The sequence below is a fragment of the Prinia subflava genome, chromosome 4 (genome assembly GCF_021018805.1).
Source record: "Prinia subflava isolate CZ2003 ecotype Zambia chromosome 4, Cam_Psub_1.2, whole genome shotgun sequence".
NCBI classification, from domain to species: domain Eukaryota; kingdom Metazoa; phylum Chordata; class Aves; order Passeriformes; family Cisticolidae; genus Prinia; species Prinia subflava.
Genome location: NC_086250.1, coordinates 9,395,851 through 9,415,444, shown reverse-complemented (window position 1 = coordinate 9,415,444; position 19,594 = coordinate 9,395,851). Strand labels below are relative to the sequence as shown.

At 40.9% G+C, this 19,594-nt stretch overlaps 1 protein-coding gene across 1 annotated transcript in view; it reads right to left on the bottom strand.

Annotated features, from left to right (window-relative positions):
• Positions 1-3,831: 3,831 nt before the first annotated feature.
• The window catches only part of VWF (von Willebrand factor), a 117,246-nt gene continuing 101,483 nt past the window's right edge, over positions 3,832-19,594 (bottom strand). Inside the window, exons 46-52 of the mRNA XM_063395388.1 lie at positions 18,642-18,682; positions 13,888-13,998; positions 10,842-10,940; positions 9,384-9,512; positions 8,643-8,682; positions 5,763-5,860; positions 3,832-4,339 (exon numbers count right to left, since the gene is read on the bottom strand). Coding sequence (XP_063251458.1) covers positions 4,151-4,339; positions 5,763-5,860; positions 8,643-8,682; positions 9,384-9,512; positions 10,842-10,940; positions 13,888-13,998; positions 18,642-18,682 — 707 coding nt within the window. The 3' untranslated portion in view covers positions 3,832-4,150. The remainder of the gene's footprint in view (positions 4,340-5,762; positions 5,861-8,642; positions 8,683-9,383; positions 9,513-10,841; positions 10,941-13,887; positions 13,999-18,641; positions 18,683-19,594) is intronic.

The following is a 19,594-nucleotide window of genomic DNA, read 5'->3' as shown; positions in this document are numbered from 1 at the left end:
TCCAGAACACCTCAAGAAGCAAGGTAACAACAGGCATATTTTGTCCAGAAGGCAGTGGAGAGGAAGGAAAAAGGCTAATGCAGAACCAGGGCTCTACAGCAGAGCCAGCTCTGTCCAAAGAACCATCACTCAAGGATCAGATTGTCTTGGAGGTGGTTTCTGTGCAGAAGAGTCTCTTTATATCTACAAAGCTTCACAGTGCTTCCAGGTAGGAGGTAAGTGCAAAAAGCTTTTTATAAGGCTCTGTTTCAAGTACTCAAGTTACCTCAGTGCCTGGATGCCCTGTCATTCCTGCATGAAATATTCAGGGGATTATCTTGTAATCAACTGTCTAATCAGAACAGATGATGGATCCTGCTTAGCCTTCAACCTTGCAATTTAAGCAATGTATAGGGAAGAAAAGTTGTTGATGACCAATGCTATCTGAGAAAGAACTCTTATTTACTAATGATAACTGGAGGGAGCTGTAACTAATTTGAGTCCACATCTTTTTCTTCTTTTATCCTATTTACTACTCTAGGATGGTTTCTCTAGTGTGACAGGGACAAATGGATTTATTCAATGCCTGAATAAATTCCAGTGGTTCTAAGATCTTGTGAATCAGGATAATGCACTGTGTCACAGATGGAAAGGGTAGAAGTCATCTCTGTCCCGGAGACATGTGCTGATGCACCCTGGTTGTGCTATCAAACCTGCTGAGTACATAAAGGGAGCAGTGCAGCTGTTGTGTCCCAAAACTTGAGCTGGATGATGTAAAATTTTCCCAGCAAGCCTAGGAAGTTCATATGGGCCTTGGAATTCATTAAATGACCTCACTCTTGTTGGTCCCTACTTTGAAATGGCATTTCTTATCTTCTTATCTTCTAATCAATATATTAGATACAGATATCAAATACTTTGTCTTTTTTACCCTGACAGTATCTTATGCTACTCTCAGAACTTCTTTCAGAAGTTTTAAAAACAATTAATCTGTTTCCTAGACAGGGAACAAATCTCCTGCTTTCTACATCTATCTCAGGGAGAGGGAAATGAAAACATCCTGAAACTTTCATTATTTTTCATCCATGCTGCTCCAGCTAAGCTCAAAACCAGAAAGACATATCCTGGCTAATTCTGGAATAGTATAGGAATGTAGAGCCAGGTCCTGCTGGATTCCCTGTGGACTTATAGCTCTGCCTGCACGGGTTTCAATTACCAGCCTCTATAAGCCATAAGGATGGGTGTGTTACAGGTAATACGCTTAGCCCAGGTAATAAATAATATACACAGCAATATGAGAGGAAGCAATATCCAGCTGCTCTGAATGGAAGTACTCTATATTTGACTTTCCAATGGAGAAAATCATATCTTGGCATCACTATCTTCCCTGAAGTACCTGGGTATGGTGTTAATTGATAATGCAGAGCTGTGACAAATAATACTGATATACCTGATCATGTTTCACCTGCTGTAGAGGAGTGGTGCTTGCAAGTCTGTAAATTTAGCAGAGAGATTAGATGTTTTGAATTATTAAGCAGTTATATAAGACTCCTCCCCAAATCCATTCAGCATTCCTGTAAATCTATCCTGTGGTACACTCAACAATCCAGCTGGTGTTCTGAAGCGGTGGGATGTGTTTCTAATCATTGGTGGAAGGGTAAAGACCAAGGTAGTTCAAGCCCATCAAGGCTCACAAACAGTATATGTATGACTTGGGAAACAACATTCCTCAAAGCCTGCTTTCTGCTGGAGAATGCCAATGGAGCAGTCAGATGTAGAGGACTGTGTGATGTGCTGGCACACTTGATTGTGGGCAGGACTGTGCTCTTCACTCCTGCCAGGGAGGAATGCTGCTGAGAGCATTGGAATTGCACTTAATGCAGCTGCCTATGTGAAAGGCAATGTAACCTGCACAGGGAAGGTCCCAGCCCACTGGTCCTTAGGCAAAAGACAGACAGCCCTTTTGGGGCAGGCTGCCTGAAAAAAAAATGATTCACATGTCAGCAAGTCAAAGTCAAAAATGCATTTAACCTCCTCAGCCTGCTAAAGGAGATAGTATAACATTCCCTTCTGCTTTTTCTTTCCTGACAGTCTGTTTCTACAAAATGATTTTCAAGGAAGATCCTTCTGGCCTTGCTCATGACGGGGGCTTGGAATATATAGGTAGTAGTCAGGCCTGAGTAACAACATTTAGACCACACCAAAGTCCCCAGAACTCCCTGCTGGAAGTAAAGCCAGTACGTGCTCTTCCCATGGGCTGCATTGCACTGACTCATATAATTAATTACCTATTTAGAAGACCTGTCTGCAGCCACGAAGCCTTGGGCTCTAATCCCATCAGCTTTCACGAGCTAAGAAGGGTCAGTCTGGGTGAGGGCACAGGCTGAAACAAAGGGACATCTCAGCCATGGTAAGTGGAAGAGGATGACATTTGCCTTTTACTCCTGATCCATCCCTTGTCTCTGCTCCTCTCTGATGTTGCAGGTTGCTATTCCAGGACTTGCTGATCTTCAGCTTCAGATGAACTGTTGACTAATTGGTGACCCAAATCCATCTGTCCGAGAGCTAATATCTAGAGGCAGCTACAGGAAGGAACTGGTGTGAGGGTGGAGGTAAACTGGTGACAGATCTCCTGCAGCAAGTGGGGCTGGTGCCAATTAAAACTGGGCTTCTCTCTTTGGTGTTATTGTGGCCAATAGCAGAAAACACAGAGATGCATGGAAGGCCTGCACTTCTACCACTGCGCAGCAAAAAAGGATGTCTTGAAAGAATAGCAAAAAACAAAAAGGGGTCACAGTTCAGAGTGTGCTGAATCCACAGCTGACTGGTGAGAGAAGCAGCAGGGATCTGCCTGGTTCTTCTAAAAAAAGGAATACAACTTACCTTTTTAGATGAAAGCACAGGAGTTTTTGTTTGTCCCCAAAGGGAGCTTTCCTTGCAGATGGGGAGATGCTTTGACCCATTTAATCATGTCACAGTATCATTCATTATTTTAAAATTGTTAGTTAAACAAGAAGTTTAAATAATTCTTGTTGTTCAAAAATATGCATGGAAATAACAGTCCTCCCTCTCTCATATTTTTGAGAAAGTAGTACTTCCCAGTGAAACTGCTTCACTGACACAAGATTCCTCCAGGACCAACAACACTTTGGAAAACTGTTTGTGTTCCACGGCCAAACTAGACAACATAGAATTTAAATCTTTGTAAATATAAGCCTGGCAGCAGTAACTGAATTAAACCTGCCCGTGCAAATTCTGCATCTAAATTAATTCCAACTTTTGAAACAAATGCAACATGTGAAGTTCAGGCACGAAATAAGGGAGATAACCACTGAACTTTCTCCTCGAGTTAGTCTGGGCAAGGGGTGAAGTAAGAACTGTCCTTAATCCTGTACACATTTCCTGAGGACTTGCAGAATTTTCTCAGCCTGTCCTCAACACACTTTCTTTACATTCAGCTTCAGGAGAAACATATATATGCACTGCAGAAAGATATTCAGTTGTCTGAACCACGACCAGTATTGTTTGCGTACCAGGAACATTCTATTTTTACTCTGAAGCCTTATCACATAATGCTGTACTCCCTGAAAAGAATGGGAGGAAAAAGAGCAAAAAATTTTAGGTCCACAGTGAATCACTAAGGGCTGAAGTGGGAAATGAAAGCCTAATGTCTCTGCAGACAATACTAAATGATTTGGCAAATGTTCTTTAAGTATAAGTAACTGCTTCCAAGCATGATTTATTTGTGGTTGTTTTTTGTTTTGTTTTGTTTTTAATAATGTGGATTGATTTCCACAGTGAAATGAAGGGAATCTCTCTCCTACAATCCACCCCAAGATGAATCAGGCTGTGTTCTCTTGTGCTGGTAAGCTTTATTGTTTGCTGTGTCGATACAATTTATTCAGGATTCTAATGGATAAGGCGGTTGTCTTGGGTTGAAAGTTATCAGTTCTCACACTAACACAGAAGGCATCAGCCCTCTTCCCCCCCTAGAGTTACAAGACATAAAGAACAATATCTCCCAACTGGTTTCAACAGATGAAAATAGAACACACATTTTTGGTTACATTTTTCAACCCAAGACAGCAGTGTACAGAGAAAAGGAGGCTTGCATTGTGAAGTTCCTCCATCATAAAGCTTCAGATTAGGCAATGGGGCTTCTGGGCACAATTCAGGGTGCGCACTGGCGATCGCGGCATTCGCACAGCGAGGCGGAGGGGACGGAGAGCTGCACCACGGTCCCGTTGGGACACCGCAGCGGGATTGTCACCGTGCTGGTCTGAGTGGCTGTGCAGCAGCTGCACTGGTCCTCCCACTGCCCAGTCTGGGCAGAGTACCTGGTGGTGCTTCTGCACTTGCCCTAAGTGGAAAAAGAAGAGAGCTGAAGTTCGAACAGAGCCTCATCGCACGCGGAATCCTGGTTCTTTCCTTCAACATATCTGTGGGTGACTGCCTCCACCTTCTGTGCCCTGCTGCAAAATATGAACTCAGAAACAGGTGCCTGACTCCAGAACATGAAGTGCTGCTCAAAGAGTACCTTCTTCTGAGCATTATCAGAGCAAAGGAGAGGTGAAGAAACTGCTCACACACACAAAACAAGCCCAGAATTTAAAAACTCATAGGGAATGTCCAGAGCTATGGTGTTGGCTTCTGGGCAGATGTGGTTATCGTGCATCCAGAAAGCGCTTTAGCCCAAATGCTGCAACCCACACACCCACTGTTGCCCTGCTGCTGCTATTTTTTTTCTTGTTCTGCTTGTCTGGCCACTTAACTAATTTAGACCAAGCTGTCAGTGCCTGTAGCTATAAGCCTCCATGATGTAAAAGCAAGTAGCTCCACATAACACTCTGTCACAGTCCATTTCCTTTGGTGGCTTTGTGCTCCTATTTCTCAGTCTAATTAAACTAAAATATTCTATCATTATCAGGGAGCACTTTAGAAAAAATGTACTTAATATTATTTATTCCCAATATAAAATCTGGACTTCTGCAGGATAAACATTTATACTCATGACTTCATGACTTGACAAGAAGTCAAGAATTATTAGTTATGCCATAAATTGGATTGCACACAAGGGTTGATTAAAATCCTCGTATGGGGCTTGGTTATCCTGGAAAGAGCAGAGATGCAAACAGCCAGAAGGGAAGTTATTTATTTTAAGTTCCTATTTTAACAGGAAGTTGTAACAGGCATATAAGGTGTAAGAAGTGATGGGCTGGAAATTAAACTTTTAATCTGAACATAGAAGACACAAGACATGTAGAACACAACAGCTTGGTGCCAAGGCTAACGGAGGAATCCCAGAGCTTATAGGACACACAAGTCAAATCTTGGCACTCAGGTTTAAAGGTCTTTTAAAGTGTCATTTATCTAAATACCTATTTAAATTCCCCTAAATCAACCCAGAGGCTCGGTGCTTAACTACAGACTCAGAGCTGGAAAACAGCTTCATAAATGTGAAGAAAAATATTCATTTTCTTTTTGTATGTAGGAAGCCCTAACAGAGCTACTTCAGAGCCATTAACTTCTGATGGAAGCAAGAGAGTAGGATGAACCAAGCCTTTGTGTCTAACATATGGGCCTCTTTTCATGCTGGTTTGACTAGGGAAAATCCAGCATCACCAAATTACTTCAGGAAGTAAGTGCCAAAGAAGTTAACACCAAGTCAACCAATGAGAAGCCACTTACAGATGTGAAATCATGGTGGAAGAAAACGTTTCTTTTTGGGAAAGAGAAAGGGGAAGTCTTGAGGCAGAAGGGGGCTTGATTTTTTTGTTATTTACCTCACAATGAGAAATGGGCACCTCCTTTTCAGCCACACATCCATTGATATTCCCATACTGCAGTCTGGTACTTACTGGATGACATTCCACTTCCACACCTACCAAATAAAAAAAAGAAAAAAAAAAAGAAAAGAAAAAGAAAAAAGGTGTTTGAAACTGCTGACAATTGCTTTTTGTAACCCACTTCCCTTTACTCCTGAAATTGCTGTCAGTGAAATGTTATTCCTGGTAAAATCCCTAGCCCTAAAATTCCACTAAAGGAGGATTTCCCTCATGCTTCTTTTCAATTGACTGCTTTGTTTTAAAGTCACCTTGGCCATCTAACACCAGCCTCTTCCCTGGTCTTAGACAACTCTCCTGGTAACTCTGGTAATCAACAGGGATTCTGTTCCCCCACTTTCAAAGAGAAACTCATCATTAATATGCTCAAATATAAACAAATCCAGAATATTTTCTTCTGAACTCTTGTGTGTTTTGGTCTGCACCTAACAACTTGTGAAGAAGCCAGTGCTTTTTTCAGTGGGTATTTTGTGCACAGACAACAGCAGCTCTGTGTAGTGTTACTACAGTTTTATGTCTCTGTGAAAAGACAGGCTCCTGCTCATACCCATTTCTAGTTTCTAGCCAACCAATGAAATTTCTGTGTTTAACAGAATATTGGACTGATTTTTAGGTGCTACACAAAAACATTTCAGAAAGTTGAAGGAATTGAGCAAGGCAACTGCACAAGTACATACAGAAAAGGAAGAGAAAGGTATTCCTCTTCCTACCAGCAAACATAGCCTTCCATCAGAATGTTGGTACCAAATTGACTCTGTGCCTTGCTAAAACCTTAAATTAAGAAACTCTGAAATTGAAAATGAAATAAAATTATGAAAAAAAAAATGCAGCTCATTTCTGGTTTCAGGGCTGAAAATGCCCTTTCTCTTTTAATGATTTCATCACTCGTTTATAAAAATTGTTCACCTGAAAGGACAGTTGCATTCACACAATTGAAAAGCATAAAAAAAAGTCATCAGGCTCAACACTACTTCATCCCCTTTTTGATACTGACTTACCAACTTGTTCTCTAGTTACTTTACCTCTGTTATTTATTTCTTTGTTGGCTGTGCCTCCTCTGCAAAGTGCTTGTAACTTAACAAGACATGTGAGATTGAGATCAACAGAGAAAAGAAGCAAGAAGCAGAGATGCAACTTCTTTTTAAGTGGGAAAATCAGGAATATCCTCTGCCAGTTTCAAGTCCTGTGTCTAACACCACAAAAATCTCATGAGAAAATAAGACCTGTTCACTTGTGTGCTCCCACAAACTTAAAAGCTGGAACAATGCCTTCAGCCACATTAAAAAACTCCAGTTGTGAAGGCATAACATAGAAAGGGAAACTGGCTCCTCAACCAACTCCTTTGCCCAAAGACTTGTAGGACTCTGCTGAGCCAAAGGCATCAGCCTGGACTTGAGGGAACAAGTTCCTTGCCCAATTCTTTATGGCACAGAGACATCTGAAAGACAGACTCTCTCCAGACCTTGGAAGAAAATGTAATCTATGTCCATGTGAAACTGAGCTACATCCTGGCTAAACATCATTGGGAATAAGGGTTTGAAGGCCCATTCAACGCTGGAGGTTTTAGGCATGCAGTACATCACTTAGATCAATTTGTCTTTGCTGCTGCAGAGAGGTATCACTGTTAAATTACTCCAACTGTCAAATTTATGCATTGATCTGTGCTCATTTGGAACTAGTTTCTCCTCGATTACAGTGATTGGCACTCACAATTAATAGAGCCTGCCCACCACCTTGTCTTTTAAATCTCAAAATCTGTTTTGGTTAATAAATAATTTTGAGTATTCCTTACTTGTAGCCTGGTAGACTAAAGCTCCCTTAACCAAATTACCTGCTTGATCCATTTGATGACAGTCTCTCAATAGCTTTCTGACTTCTATCTCTCAAGCCCGAGCTCAGTGATTATCCAGACAGGCAAAGGCTGCAAACTCTCTAAGAGTTACCATCCTTCATCAGGGGTATTATTGCAGCAGCAGCTCCTGTGCCAGTGTGGTGATGGGCTGCTATGCTGGCCATCTTTTATTTATGAGCACATGCATAGCAAAAATTAGACATAACACAGACAAGACGTTGATATTTTGACCTTAAAAGATAATTTCAATTCTTTGCTATCTTTTTTTTTAATTTTATATAAGCTACAGTATTATTATTACAGTATTATTTCTCAGATAACTGAGAGGTTATCTTCTCACAAATACATCAGAGATTCATTTTAGAAATGAGAATCCAACCCTGCATTCATTCCTTATGTAAGCAAACCCTTCCTACTCTCACAGCCTGACTACCATTTGGATTATCCACACAAAGATGCATGAAAATAAGAGTTGCAGGATTGACCTCTCAACTGGTAAATTTAAGAAACAATCAGGTTATTCCATAGGAATGCATTGCCCCTACTATTTTTGGTTAACATGTTATCAAAAACATTACTACCACCAGGGTTGGGCTTTTTTGATTAATTAATTTTAAGTTAATTGATTATTCATGAAGCGTTTTCCTCACATATTCAGTAGTATCAGATTAGTGACTTGTCAGGCTGTCTGTGCAGGACTGTTCCTGTTACCACCAGATGAACAATAAAATAAAACATTCATAATTAACATCGACATAAAATGTGGAGAGTATCTATTTCCTTCTAAGCACTGGAAATACTGTCAAAACACGTGTTCTAGATGACAAAACATGACAGCAGCATCCCAGTCAGTGGGTGGGCTTCTGTGATGGTTTATTATAACCACATTCCTAAGTTCATTTTCATTACACTGTAGGTACTTACATACACTGTCTTTTCCATACAAGATTTCTGGATTATTTACTTACATGTGTCACAGCAAGTGTTGCCAATTTTTGCAATTCTGCCCTAAAATGATAAAAAAGAAAACTCAAATTTTGACTGAAGGGATGTATTTCTGTTCTGTTGAAAGAAGATGTATAAAGCAGGGTAGTAGGCAAAAAAACCCCAAGCCACCTGAACTTCTTTATTATACAAAATCATAAATCTACATTAATAATCTTCTCTTTATCAATTTTAAGATTTTGAACTTGTGATGGTATTTGTTGGTAACTAATTGAAAGTAATTGACTTATTAACAAGTCCAACACCTGAAAATATCACTCTCACCTTCTGTTAGGAGCTTTCTAAAATAAAGACGTTAAATACATATAAATTCTGGAAATCAGAAGGATAAAATGAGTAGCATTCAAGTCTCATATCTGTTTAAGAAATATCACATCTGTCAAGTAAGTTTTAAAAGATATAAAACTTTATGTATCTTGTTTCATTGCTACCATCCAGAAAATAAATTGTTTGATTCTTCAAATATTCACCTTCCTATTCATAACAGAATTATGGCCAGCAGTCAGCACAGTCCCTCAAAAAGCCAGCTTATATTTTAAAACAGAGAAAACCTACATCTTTGTAAATTTCAGAGACAGTCCACATTCAGTTTAGGCAAGGTATTAGGATAGGGTTGGGGTTTCCCACCCCAGCACACAGAAGGTACCAGAAACATGACAGAGTGCATTAGGAAACCTGGAAACAGGACCTGTTCCACTACTTACTCCTTCAGCCAAGCATCTTCTGGCATCAAATGGAGGACAGCCAGTGATTCTCCTTTCCCAGATGAATTCCCCTCTCTCATTTACTCTACAGGAGTGACTGTCACAGCCATCCTGAAGGGATGTGTTTGCCTGGAAAGATCAAAGGGCTGTTAGCTTTGCACAGACACAACAGGGGACAGGAAGTTCTCAGGGTATTGTTTTGCTGATGTCTCAGTTAAAGTACCATGGTGGTGACATTCATAAAACATGGAAATCTTTAGTAAACAGCATTGTGTGTCAACAAAGTAATTATCTTCTGTTTAATTCCATGGCCATATTGATCACAGCTCTGCCCAAACCTGACCTTTTTCAGCTCTTAACAGGGAAGAAATTTCCATTAACTTAGGGGAAAAAAAATCCTCTAAGTGAGAGATTTGGGGTCTGGCCTATGATCTATCTTTTAAAGAGACATATAAACAATTATATACCTTCTGGATGAGTTAGAAACTTCTTTAGAAAAAATATATATATAACCACACGCCCATCCCCACACCAAATCATTTCGGTTAGAATAAGGAGTCCAGCCATTAACCTCTCACTGCCAACCAAGCCCACCACAAAACCACATCTCTTAGCAGCCTGTACCAAAGCTCGACAATTCTTCCAGTGGAAAAAAAAAAAATTGATATCCAATCTAAACCTCCCCTGGCACAGCCTGAGGCTGTTCCCTCTTGTCCTGTCCCAGTTCCCTGGGAGCAGAGCCCTCTGTCCCCCAGCAGTCCCCTCCTGTCAGGAGTTGTGCAGAGCCACAAGGTCCCCCCTGAGACTCCTTTCCTCCAGGCTGAGCTCACCCCTGGTGCTCCAGACCCTTCCCCACCTTCGTGGCTCTTCCCATACTCTCTGCATCTAAGACTTCTCTCAGGAATGGAATAAAAGAAAATTTTAGATGCTGTCTTTTGTGACAGAGGATGGAGTTTAACCAGAAAAATATGCATTTGTGTTTAAGAACATATCATGCATTAAGGCCAGGCTGGATGTGGCTCTGAGCAACCTGCTCTGCTGGACTTTGTCCCTGGCCACGGCAGGGCATTGGGACAAGATGATCTTTGAGGTCCATTCTATGGCTCTGTGCTGGAGAAATTCCCCAAAATTCACATTTTTAACTTAACTATTTCACATTTTAAATGAGGGTTTTATTTCCTCTAAATACCTGTTTGAGGTCATATTCCAGTTAAATTTCCTTGGTAACATTCCTGAGTCTAGATGCCCCTCTAGAACTTTGCACTGTGGTATGAAGTATCCTATTTTTTTCATTTACAAACAAATTTAATTCCTTGATCAATTATCCTGAGACACAAAAAACACTGGTAATGCTATCTAATCAAAAAGGAAGAAAAATGCGCTTCCCTGGGGTTCAGCAGAAGTTGATGATACATTTACATTTACTCCTAAATAAAAGAAAGAGTGCTTAAAACTTACCTGAAGATATTGAACCCTTCCATCTCTCAACCTGATGCTACATGAAGTTGGCACACATTTTCCACAGCAAGAGCCAGGGATTTCCTGCCTTCTGTAGTTCTAGAAGGTGAAGGACATTTTTCTGGGTTTAAGCATGCATGTTATTTTATTTTAAAGAGGTTAAAAAAATAAGATTCAGTGGACAAATTGATAGCCAGGAAAATTCTTCTAAGTAAAACTCAGTAAAAATTCAATGAATTTTACACAGCAAGACATGGAAAAGTTGTTGGAAGTGCTGAAACTGGAGAGAAAAGAGCAAAATATCCAGTTAGCATTGGGCAAGGAAAGGGCAGAACAAGGCTAAGCTGGAAAATTTGGAGTATAGAAAGAAAAAGAAAATGGCTTGATAATACAAGAAATAACAGAGCATCAGAGAAGGTACAATATAATAAAAGAGAAAAGGAGAAAAAGAAAGAAAAGGGGGCTAATGGAGCCCCACAAACAGCATTGAAGAGAAAAACGGTGGCATGAGAAAGAGCAGGGGGAATGAGCAGCACTAGGTGGAGAGATAGAAAGTTATAGAGTGGATAATGGAAAAGAAAAAACCAAACCAAGCAGAAAGGAATTGAGCTAACACATGAAGTGTCCCACAGTAATGTCCCCAGCTGCTGCAGATAACCAACAGCTGCTTATGATGAGATGAACATTTTTAAGAAAACAAACACTTTCTGGTTCAGTGAAGCCATGCATGTCATCCATATGTTTTTTGTAGAAAGAGAAATTGGGGAGGGGGGTTGCTATTAAATCATCGGGGGGAAACGTAGTTCATTGTTATTTAGGTGAACTTTCCCTACTGGTAAAAATATAAGCACCTAAAGCAGGTCATAAAATGACCAAAAAAAAAATTACCCTCCTGAGCAGAATATGCTGGAGTTGGCTGCACTTCAATTGCCAGTGCATTTCCTCACACAACTTCAGCATGCAGGAGAAAGCAGGTGCTCCTGAGAGAATTGGTACTCTTAACCCATTTGTACTCTTAAATTTTATTCATTAGCAAGAAATAGCTTTTAATCTGCATGAAGTCAAAGGCTTTGAGACAGGAAAGATCCTGTATAGTGTTTGAATCCCACTGGCCTTGGGAGATGAAGACTTTCTTTATCTTATTTGATTTTCTTCCCCCATTAAGCTCTATAAATTCATTACAATGGCTAGGAAGGGATATATACTCCAACTTCCCTTGGGTAGCTGCACATCTCCCAAACACAAGTTCACAATCTTTAATAAGCCCAACTGGAAATGGCCCTTTCTTCAGGGTTTTCTGTCCAGTCTGTACTTTTGGGTCACGTGGGGAAAAGGAGCTGTTTGGGAAATGTGTGGGTGGTGAAAGAAACAAGAGAGGAATGTTCCCTCCACACCACCCCTCCCCCCCACTTTTTTTTTTTTTTTTTATCATGCATTATATTGATTCCTCTACCTTTAATTTCTACAGCTGGCTCCTTGCAGTGAGCAGCAAGAATGGAGGTTTGTGTATCTTTGTGTGGGAACATACACATGCACACACGTCTCTGGACACAAATTCAGTCTGGTGTATCTGGGGTTTTTTTATGTGTCTGCCAGGTTACATTTTGTGGAAGTTATATTTTGAGAAAGCTGCTCAGCACTGAGCTTGGCCATTTATTTTCCCTTCAGAAGACTATGCCTATAATCAAACCTTACAGGAGGGATCATATTGGGGTCTGGAACCACAAAAAGTATTCCAGATTGTCCTTTTTGTCACAGGCTATATCCACACAACCAAATAAAAGGGATCAAGGCTAGTTTGATGACCCAGTGGAACACTTATGAATTATCTGAGCTGCATTCTCCACATGAAACTGGCTGGCCTTGGGTTGTCCTAACCACTGACCAGTCCCTCAACATCATTTGGAAGTCACAACATCATTTTTCTATTCACAACAGGCCAGCTGGGACACTGTTGACAATTCCTCAAGAAAAAAGGGTTGCAAGAAATAATTTGAGCCTGCAGTCTCGCTCTATTTTTTTTTGGTAGAGATTACTCTCTACAGACACTTAACTACCTTTCCAGTCTCCCAGTTCCACTTCAGGATGAGAAATTAGATTCATCAAAAACTCTGCCCCTCTCTGTTCCAGGGACCCTATCAGTGTGTGCCCCTCCTGGACATCAGCCAGGGAGCCCACATGATCATGTTAGTTAGAAATATGGATTTTGGGTGCCACAGCCACCACTTGCACAGGTCCTGGGTATGGTTGGGCCCATTGGGCTTCATCCACTACCCAGGGAAAGGATGGAGAAGAGGAAGAGGCATTTAAATTTTTTTCTGTGAAACTTTGCTGCTGGTCTGTGCTCTTTGGACACGGGGAGATCAAACCAGTCTCTGAAACTCACTTAGGTCTCCTTCTGCTCCAGGTATTGGTGCTAAGAGAGAAAACGACGTAACTGAGCAGAACTAATCAAGCAATCCTGTCACACTGTTGGTCAGTGGAATAAAAATGGAAGCTATATCCCTCTGGCTTTCTCACCCAAGGTCATTCTTTGCTGGTGATGGCAGCAAAGACTTCAAAAATCAGTGCGAACTGATGGGGACAATCACTTAAAATCCCCAAAGGCATGTGCTGGGAACCAAACAAATGCTACTGAGCCCAGCTTTTAGACAATTTGGAAGAGTCATAGCAAAGGCCTAAAGCATGGAGATCTGGTTGGGCTGCCAGATAACACTATAGGAAAAAAAGGACTCAGCAGTTCCTGTTACAAATGATTTGCCAAACCTTATACTGCCCTAAGGGTAAGTCATCTGAAACAAACAATAAAATGTGCCTGTGGAGCTGCATACCATGTAAAGTTATTTTTGCTGTGCTGAGGATTTAGATCAGATTTGGTGCATACCATCCAATTCACAGAAAGAACACAGAGCCAAGGCTTCTCAGAAGAACCTGAAGAAGGGCCAAAGGCCCCAGAGTCGCACCAGACATAAACTGGTGTGTATAGAGAGGAACAGGACTCTGCTCAGACTGGTTCCTAAGCAGCCCCCCCAATGCTCCCACTCACCGCTGGGCAGGCCTGGCAGTTCAGCTTGGTGCACCTCAGGGTGTATTTCCGAGGCGCTGTCTGGAAGCAGTCGCACGTCGTGCACGGATCCACCATCAGGCGCCTCCCGTGCTGAAACGTCACAACCAGTCATTTGTCAGTCAGTCAGTGACCACCTCACCAGCAAAACTCAGGTAAACAGGGACTTCAGGGTAAATCTCCTTCGCTAAAGCTTGCTCTGCAATTCTTTGCTAGAGAAACGAGAAACCCATGTTGCCAAGTTTCCAGAGACCCCAATTTTTTTCATCTCTAATTCCAGAACGAGCAGCCATGGCATGAGGCTATTTTTCAAGAAATCCCTTTAGAAGTCCTTAATCTGAGAAATGTTATTGGCATTTCTTCGTTGTTTACAAATCTAGCAAGCAAGAAAGGAATGCTTGAAAGTTATGAAGAAGATTTTTTTCTTCTGACTACGTAGTTGCCAAGAGTTCATTTTTTGAGTGTAATGAATTGATTTGGCAACAAATTTTTATGCTAGTGCCATCCCAACCCACAGATTGTGGGCAGAAATTGCTTGTTATAGTTTTTGTAACAATGCTGCTTGGAATCTCTAAAGGCCTAAAAGCTTAAAATTAAGAAAAGACAAATAATTAAAAAAAAAAAAAGGAGTTACTGATTGAAGAATTCTACTTGTCCATAGTTATAAGCAAATCAAGCTGAGCACAATTCAAATTCCCTGAGCTCTTCCCCAGCACCTTGTTTACTGAATCCCATCACCTTTTCAAAGCAAGCAAAAATGACACTTAAAATGCAGAGCAAAAATTCCAAACCATTAAGAGACAAAAATATGTGGAGTCAGTAATTCCTGCACTCAAAGGAATTCTAGACAAACTCTTTTTTCCTCCCAAGTGCAAAGCCCTTCATTTCAACACCAAAATAACAAACCACAAAGGGTGAAGGGGCTAAGCGGGAGCAGCCTACTCAAGATTTTCACAAACTTCTAAAAACTAATAAATAAGGTAAATAAATAAGGCAAATAAATAAGGTAAATAGACAATTTTGCTAGATTATGAAAGGTTTGAATTGTACTTCAGATATTAATGGAATACCACCACTGATTTGACTTGGTACTGTGCATATCCTCAGATTCCTTTTTGAATCATTAAATGCTCATTAAACAAATGAAGCAAAGACAAGAAGCTGGCCACAGTAAAAGTAATGCATTTATGGGTAATTTAGAGCCAATACTCTGAAGGAAAAATGTTCTGAGCACAGAATTTGAACTACATTCTTATTCTGTGCCCCAGGACAACAGAGGTCCTCAGGCCTCTATAACCAGTAACAATAATGACTCTCTACTGAGGTCTAGAAAAAGGATCCTCCACATAAAACATGATGAAAGAGGAAATACAGAGGAGGAGATCCCTGTCTTTTAGCAGCTCAGCTTGAGACGTGAACAAGGGATTCCTCAGCTTTCCAGGTTTAACCTTTTGTAGTGGCTACCATTAATCTGGAGGGTTAAAAAACCTCAATGGAGGCAGACATGGCAATACACTCAAAAATTTGCTGCTGGAGAGAGAGAAAACATGCTGATTTTGGCTGGGGTACAGATAATTTCCTTCCCGGTGGCTGGAATGGAGCTGTGGTTTGGATTTCTTCTGCACACAGGGTTGATAATACAGAGATGTTTTTATTGCCAAGCAAGGATTCCATGAACCAAGGCCTTTTCTGCTTTTCCTGCTGCCAGGCTGCTGAGGAGACTGGGGTTCATGGAAGGTTGGGAGGAGCCACAGCTGGGACAGGTGACCCCAGCTGACCAAAGGGACATTCCAGACCTTCTGGCATCATGATCGGAATATACAGTGGGGAGAAGAAGGAGGAAGGGGGGATGTTTGGAGTTATGGCACTTGTCTTGCCAAGTCACCATTCTGCTTGTATGGGAAGGCTGAACACCTGCCCTACCATGGCAAGGTTTGAACGAATTCCTTGTTTTGCTTTGCTTGCACAGCTTTTACTTTCACCATCTTTATCCCAGTCCAGGACTTTTCTCACTTTTACCCTTCCCATTCTCTCCTCGATCCTGCTGGGGAGGAGTGAGTGAGTGGCTGCTGGTGGGGGTTACACCACAGCAGATGGAGAGCAAATATCCTATGAACTCCAGTTGATCCAACACTGTTGTCCAAACTTCCAGTGCTGATCTCAACACTGGAAAGCAGTCAGACAGCAGGGTGACAGTTTTTGCACAGACCACATGACACGGTTTATCAAGGAATGCCTCAATGGCTCTAGGCTTTATCATCATAAAGGGTCTACAAAGCCACGACTGATAACACTGATATCCTTATGGAATCTTCTAATAGTTCTAACATTCCAATTAAGTATGAAATAGATAAAGTTGAATCCATACGACAGTCACTGTGAGAGACAGGAACACAGGGATTACTAGAGATACACTGAAATGAAATCTTCACACACAGGTGCCTTGAATTTCTGGGGCAGGTCTTGCCCTGATCCCAAATTTTCTTGTGTCAGAACTGAACAAAATAATACATTGATTGATACAGACTTTTTTTCCCTTTATATAACACACCTATCGTGCTTTGGCTATCTAGGAATGAAATGTCAACACCTGCTAACCCAGTGCCACCAAATAAGCTGCATAAAGCTCAAATCTGCTCAGATCACTTCAAAAATGCTACTCAGCAAAAGCCTGAGAAAACAGATGAGATACAGATAATCCTTTTTGTAAATACAGCCACCTGCTTGGAAGATTGCATGTAAAACCCACAGCATTGATAAGAATAGGAGAGTGGATACAATACACCAAATTACTGGAATATAATATTGGTAATCAGATACATGACAAAAATGTAAAGGGATTAAGGACACCAGAAATGCAGTAAAATACCCAAAACTTGGAACTATTCAGGGAAGGAGTTAATGTAGAAAAGTTTTCCCTTGATATAAAATGAAACTTGATGACTATTCTTAAAGGACCCAACATAAAGGGTTTGAAATCCAGAAAGTATAAACTTTGTGGACACCACATCTCTCCTGACCAGGACTCTGGAACCAGTCACTGAAGCAGAGAATTGTACAAGACAAAGCTGCAGTGACACCAGGTGCTCAAAATATTTTAGACATGCAGTTAATTAACTTATACTAAGTCATTAAATGAAGCTAGTTTAAGAAATTTTAGAAACTTTTTTCCAATATTGCAAAAGGTGAGATATTTTGAAATTTTCAAAACACAGACACTTCTCATTTTGTCTTCAACATGACATTTTATTTCAAAATTTGCTTATGTTTCATTTTAAATTATTTGTAAATATTTTTTAAATGCTTGAAGACAGAAAAAGCACTTTACTTGACTGATCAGGTGAACATTTAGTTGGAGGAGAAAAAAATTAGTCATGGCAGAACAACTGGAAAGAGCTTTGGTTTGCAATACAGAAATTTTTATATATATATATATATATATGGAATATATAATCCTGTACAAGAGAAGGTGTCAAGAGCTGCTAATTACTGCCCTGCTTGACATTCCCTACAAATATTGTCTTTATAGGATGCCAACTAGTTCTGACAACATACAATAGAGGGATTAAAGAGAAAGTAGATTATTCCACAATTTATCACTTTTAAACCAGCATTGTGACAAGAAAACTTTTCTCTTCTGACAAGAAAAACAAGAGTTTTTCCTTGGATTTAATTCTACAGGGAAGTCATCTTTACACAGAATGATGGATGCTTGATGACATGGTTTTAGCTCTTAAAAACTGATAAACTTATGCCTTTGGACTAGAAGAAAAAAAAATCCAAAGCAGAAGAAATGGATGGAGAAAAGTTCTCTCTGCCACACCATTAAAATATAAAGAGATTTGAGTAAATTTACTTTTAAATAAATCAAAAAGGAAGACACACGTTGACAAAGCAGGAATGAGTAGGTTAAATTTAGGTTAAATGACTAAAGAGAACCTGTCTCCCTGGGGGATGGTGAGAATAGTTAGAGCTCTTTGACACCAGAGGTGCTGCCAGAATATGGATTTAGGGAAACAATGGACAATTGACAGAGCTCTCCAAAGATAAATTCAGCATAAATGAGATCAGATGCTTAAGTCCCATCATTCCCACTATCATGGGCTGGGTTAAACATATCTTAATCTATCCATTAAATACGCAGTTGAGAAAAAATTTCCTCACAGGGCATATCAGCAGGGATCTTGAAAGGGAAAAGAGGTCAAACAGGGAGGAAGCTCAGCTTTCCTGTTCCTGCTAATAGCCAAGGAGGGATACCTCTCCTTCCACACAGGTGGAGGAAGTCTCCACCCTTGCTTTAATCTGCCTTATCCTCTAAACAGAATAGGGGAAGGTTTTGCTTCCCCAAAGTGGGCAAGGATCACTTGGGAGATTAACCATCACAGTGAGTTTCCTGTGTGTTTGGTAGTCTGCAAACCATTACAAAATGCACATTATCACAGTTTCTAAGCACTCTTTAAGCACCCTTCAAGATAAGGAAACATTGCTGTCTCCATTTTGCAGAGATGCTCATTGTCATATAGGAAGACCCAGGCAGAGCCAGGAGCTGGACATAGACCTGCTAAGGCCCATGGCACTGCTTTTAGTCCAAGATCTCACTTGCAGAGATTCTATCTGGAAAAAAAGCTGCCCTGAATTCTGTGTGTGTATATTCTGACAAGTGTGTGTCTTTCAAAAGCTCATTCATATATTTAAATATCTCATAATCTCAACAAGTAAAAGGAATTGTGTCTTACCCCGATAACAGTGCCATTCAAAGGACAACCATTCAGGGGTGCTGAAAAAGAAAAAAGTATTCCATTTAGCATTACCATTATAATGACAATTCCAAAATGTAATCAACCACAGTTATTCCTTTTTGACTCAGTACAGTTCCAGCTTGGAGAAATTTGTATCCAGTTTTACTGTAAAGAGGCATAACTGAGCCCCCTTGCATTACACCTTGCAAGGTAACAATTGTCAGAGCTATACTTGAGATGCTGCATAAAAAGATCTCTGGCTGAGCTATTTTTGAACAAGTACATGGCAGAACATAAACTTTGCCCTCCAAGCCTCACACTCTCAGATGATGAACTCGGGTTTTCTGTAAATTAGAGAGCATATATCCTCTCCTCCTCCCACTGCTCACTGCTCCCTCCTCACCCTGTGGTTGCACACACACTTGTCAGCTAAAAACTGGGAGTCTTCCCAAACTGTAGCCAATTACCCAAGTGTTTTGATTTAGACTTTTGAGCCAAGACTATGTTAGGAGTAATAGAATCATAGGCTTGGCTTGGAAGAGACATTAAAGATCATCCAGTTCAAACTCCCTACCACGGGCAGGGACACCTTCCACTATCCCAGGTTGCTCAGAATCCCATCCACCCTGGCTTTGGACACTGCCAGGGATGGGGCAGCCACAGCTGATCTGGGCACCCTGTGCCAGGGCCTCACCACCCTCACAGGGAACAATTTCTTCCCAATGTCCTATCTAACCCTCCTCTCTGTCAGTGAGAAGCCATTCCCCTTGTCCTGTCACCCCTTGTCAAGAATCTCTCTCCATCTTTTCTACAGGCTCCCTTCAGGTACTGGAAGGCAGAATCCCCTCCTCCCCTTTTGCCCATGGGGCTTTGGATGCAGCAGAAGGTGCTTCTGTACTCAGTAGAAGGCAGTAGAAGCAGAAGGTGCTTCTGTACACAGGAGCCCTTCA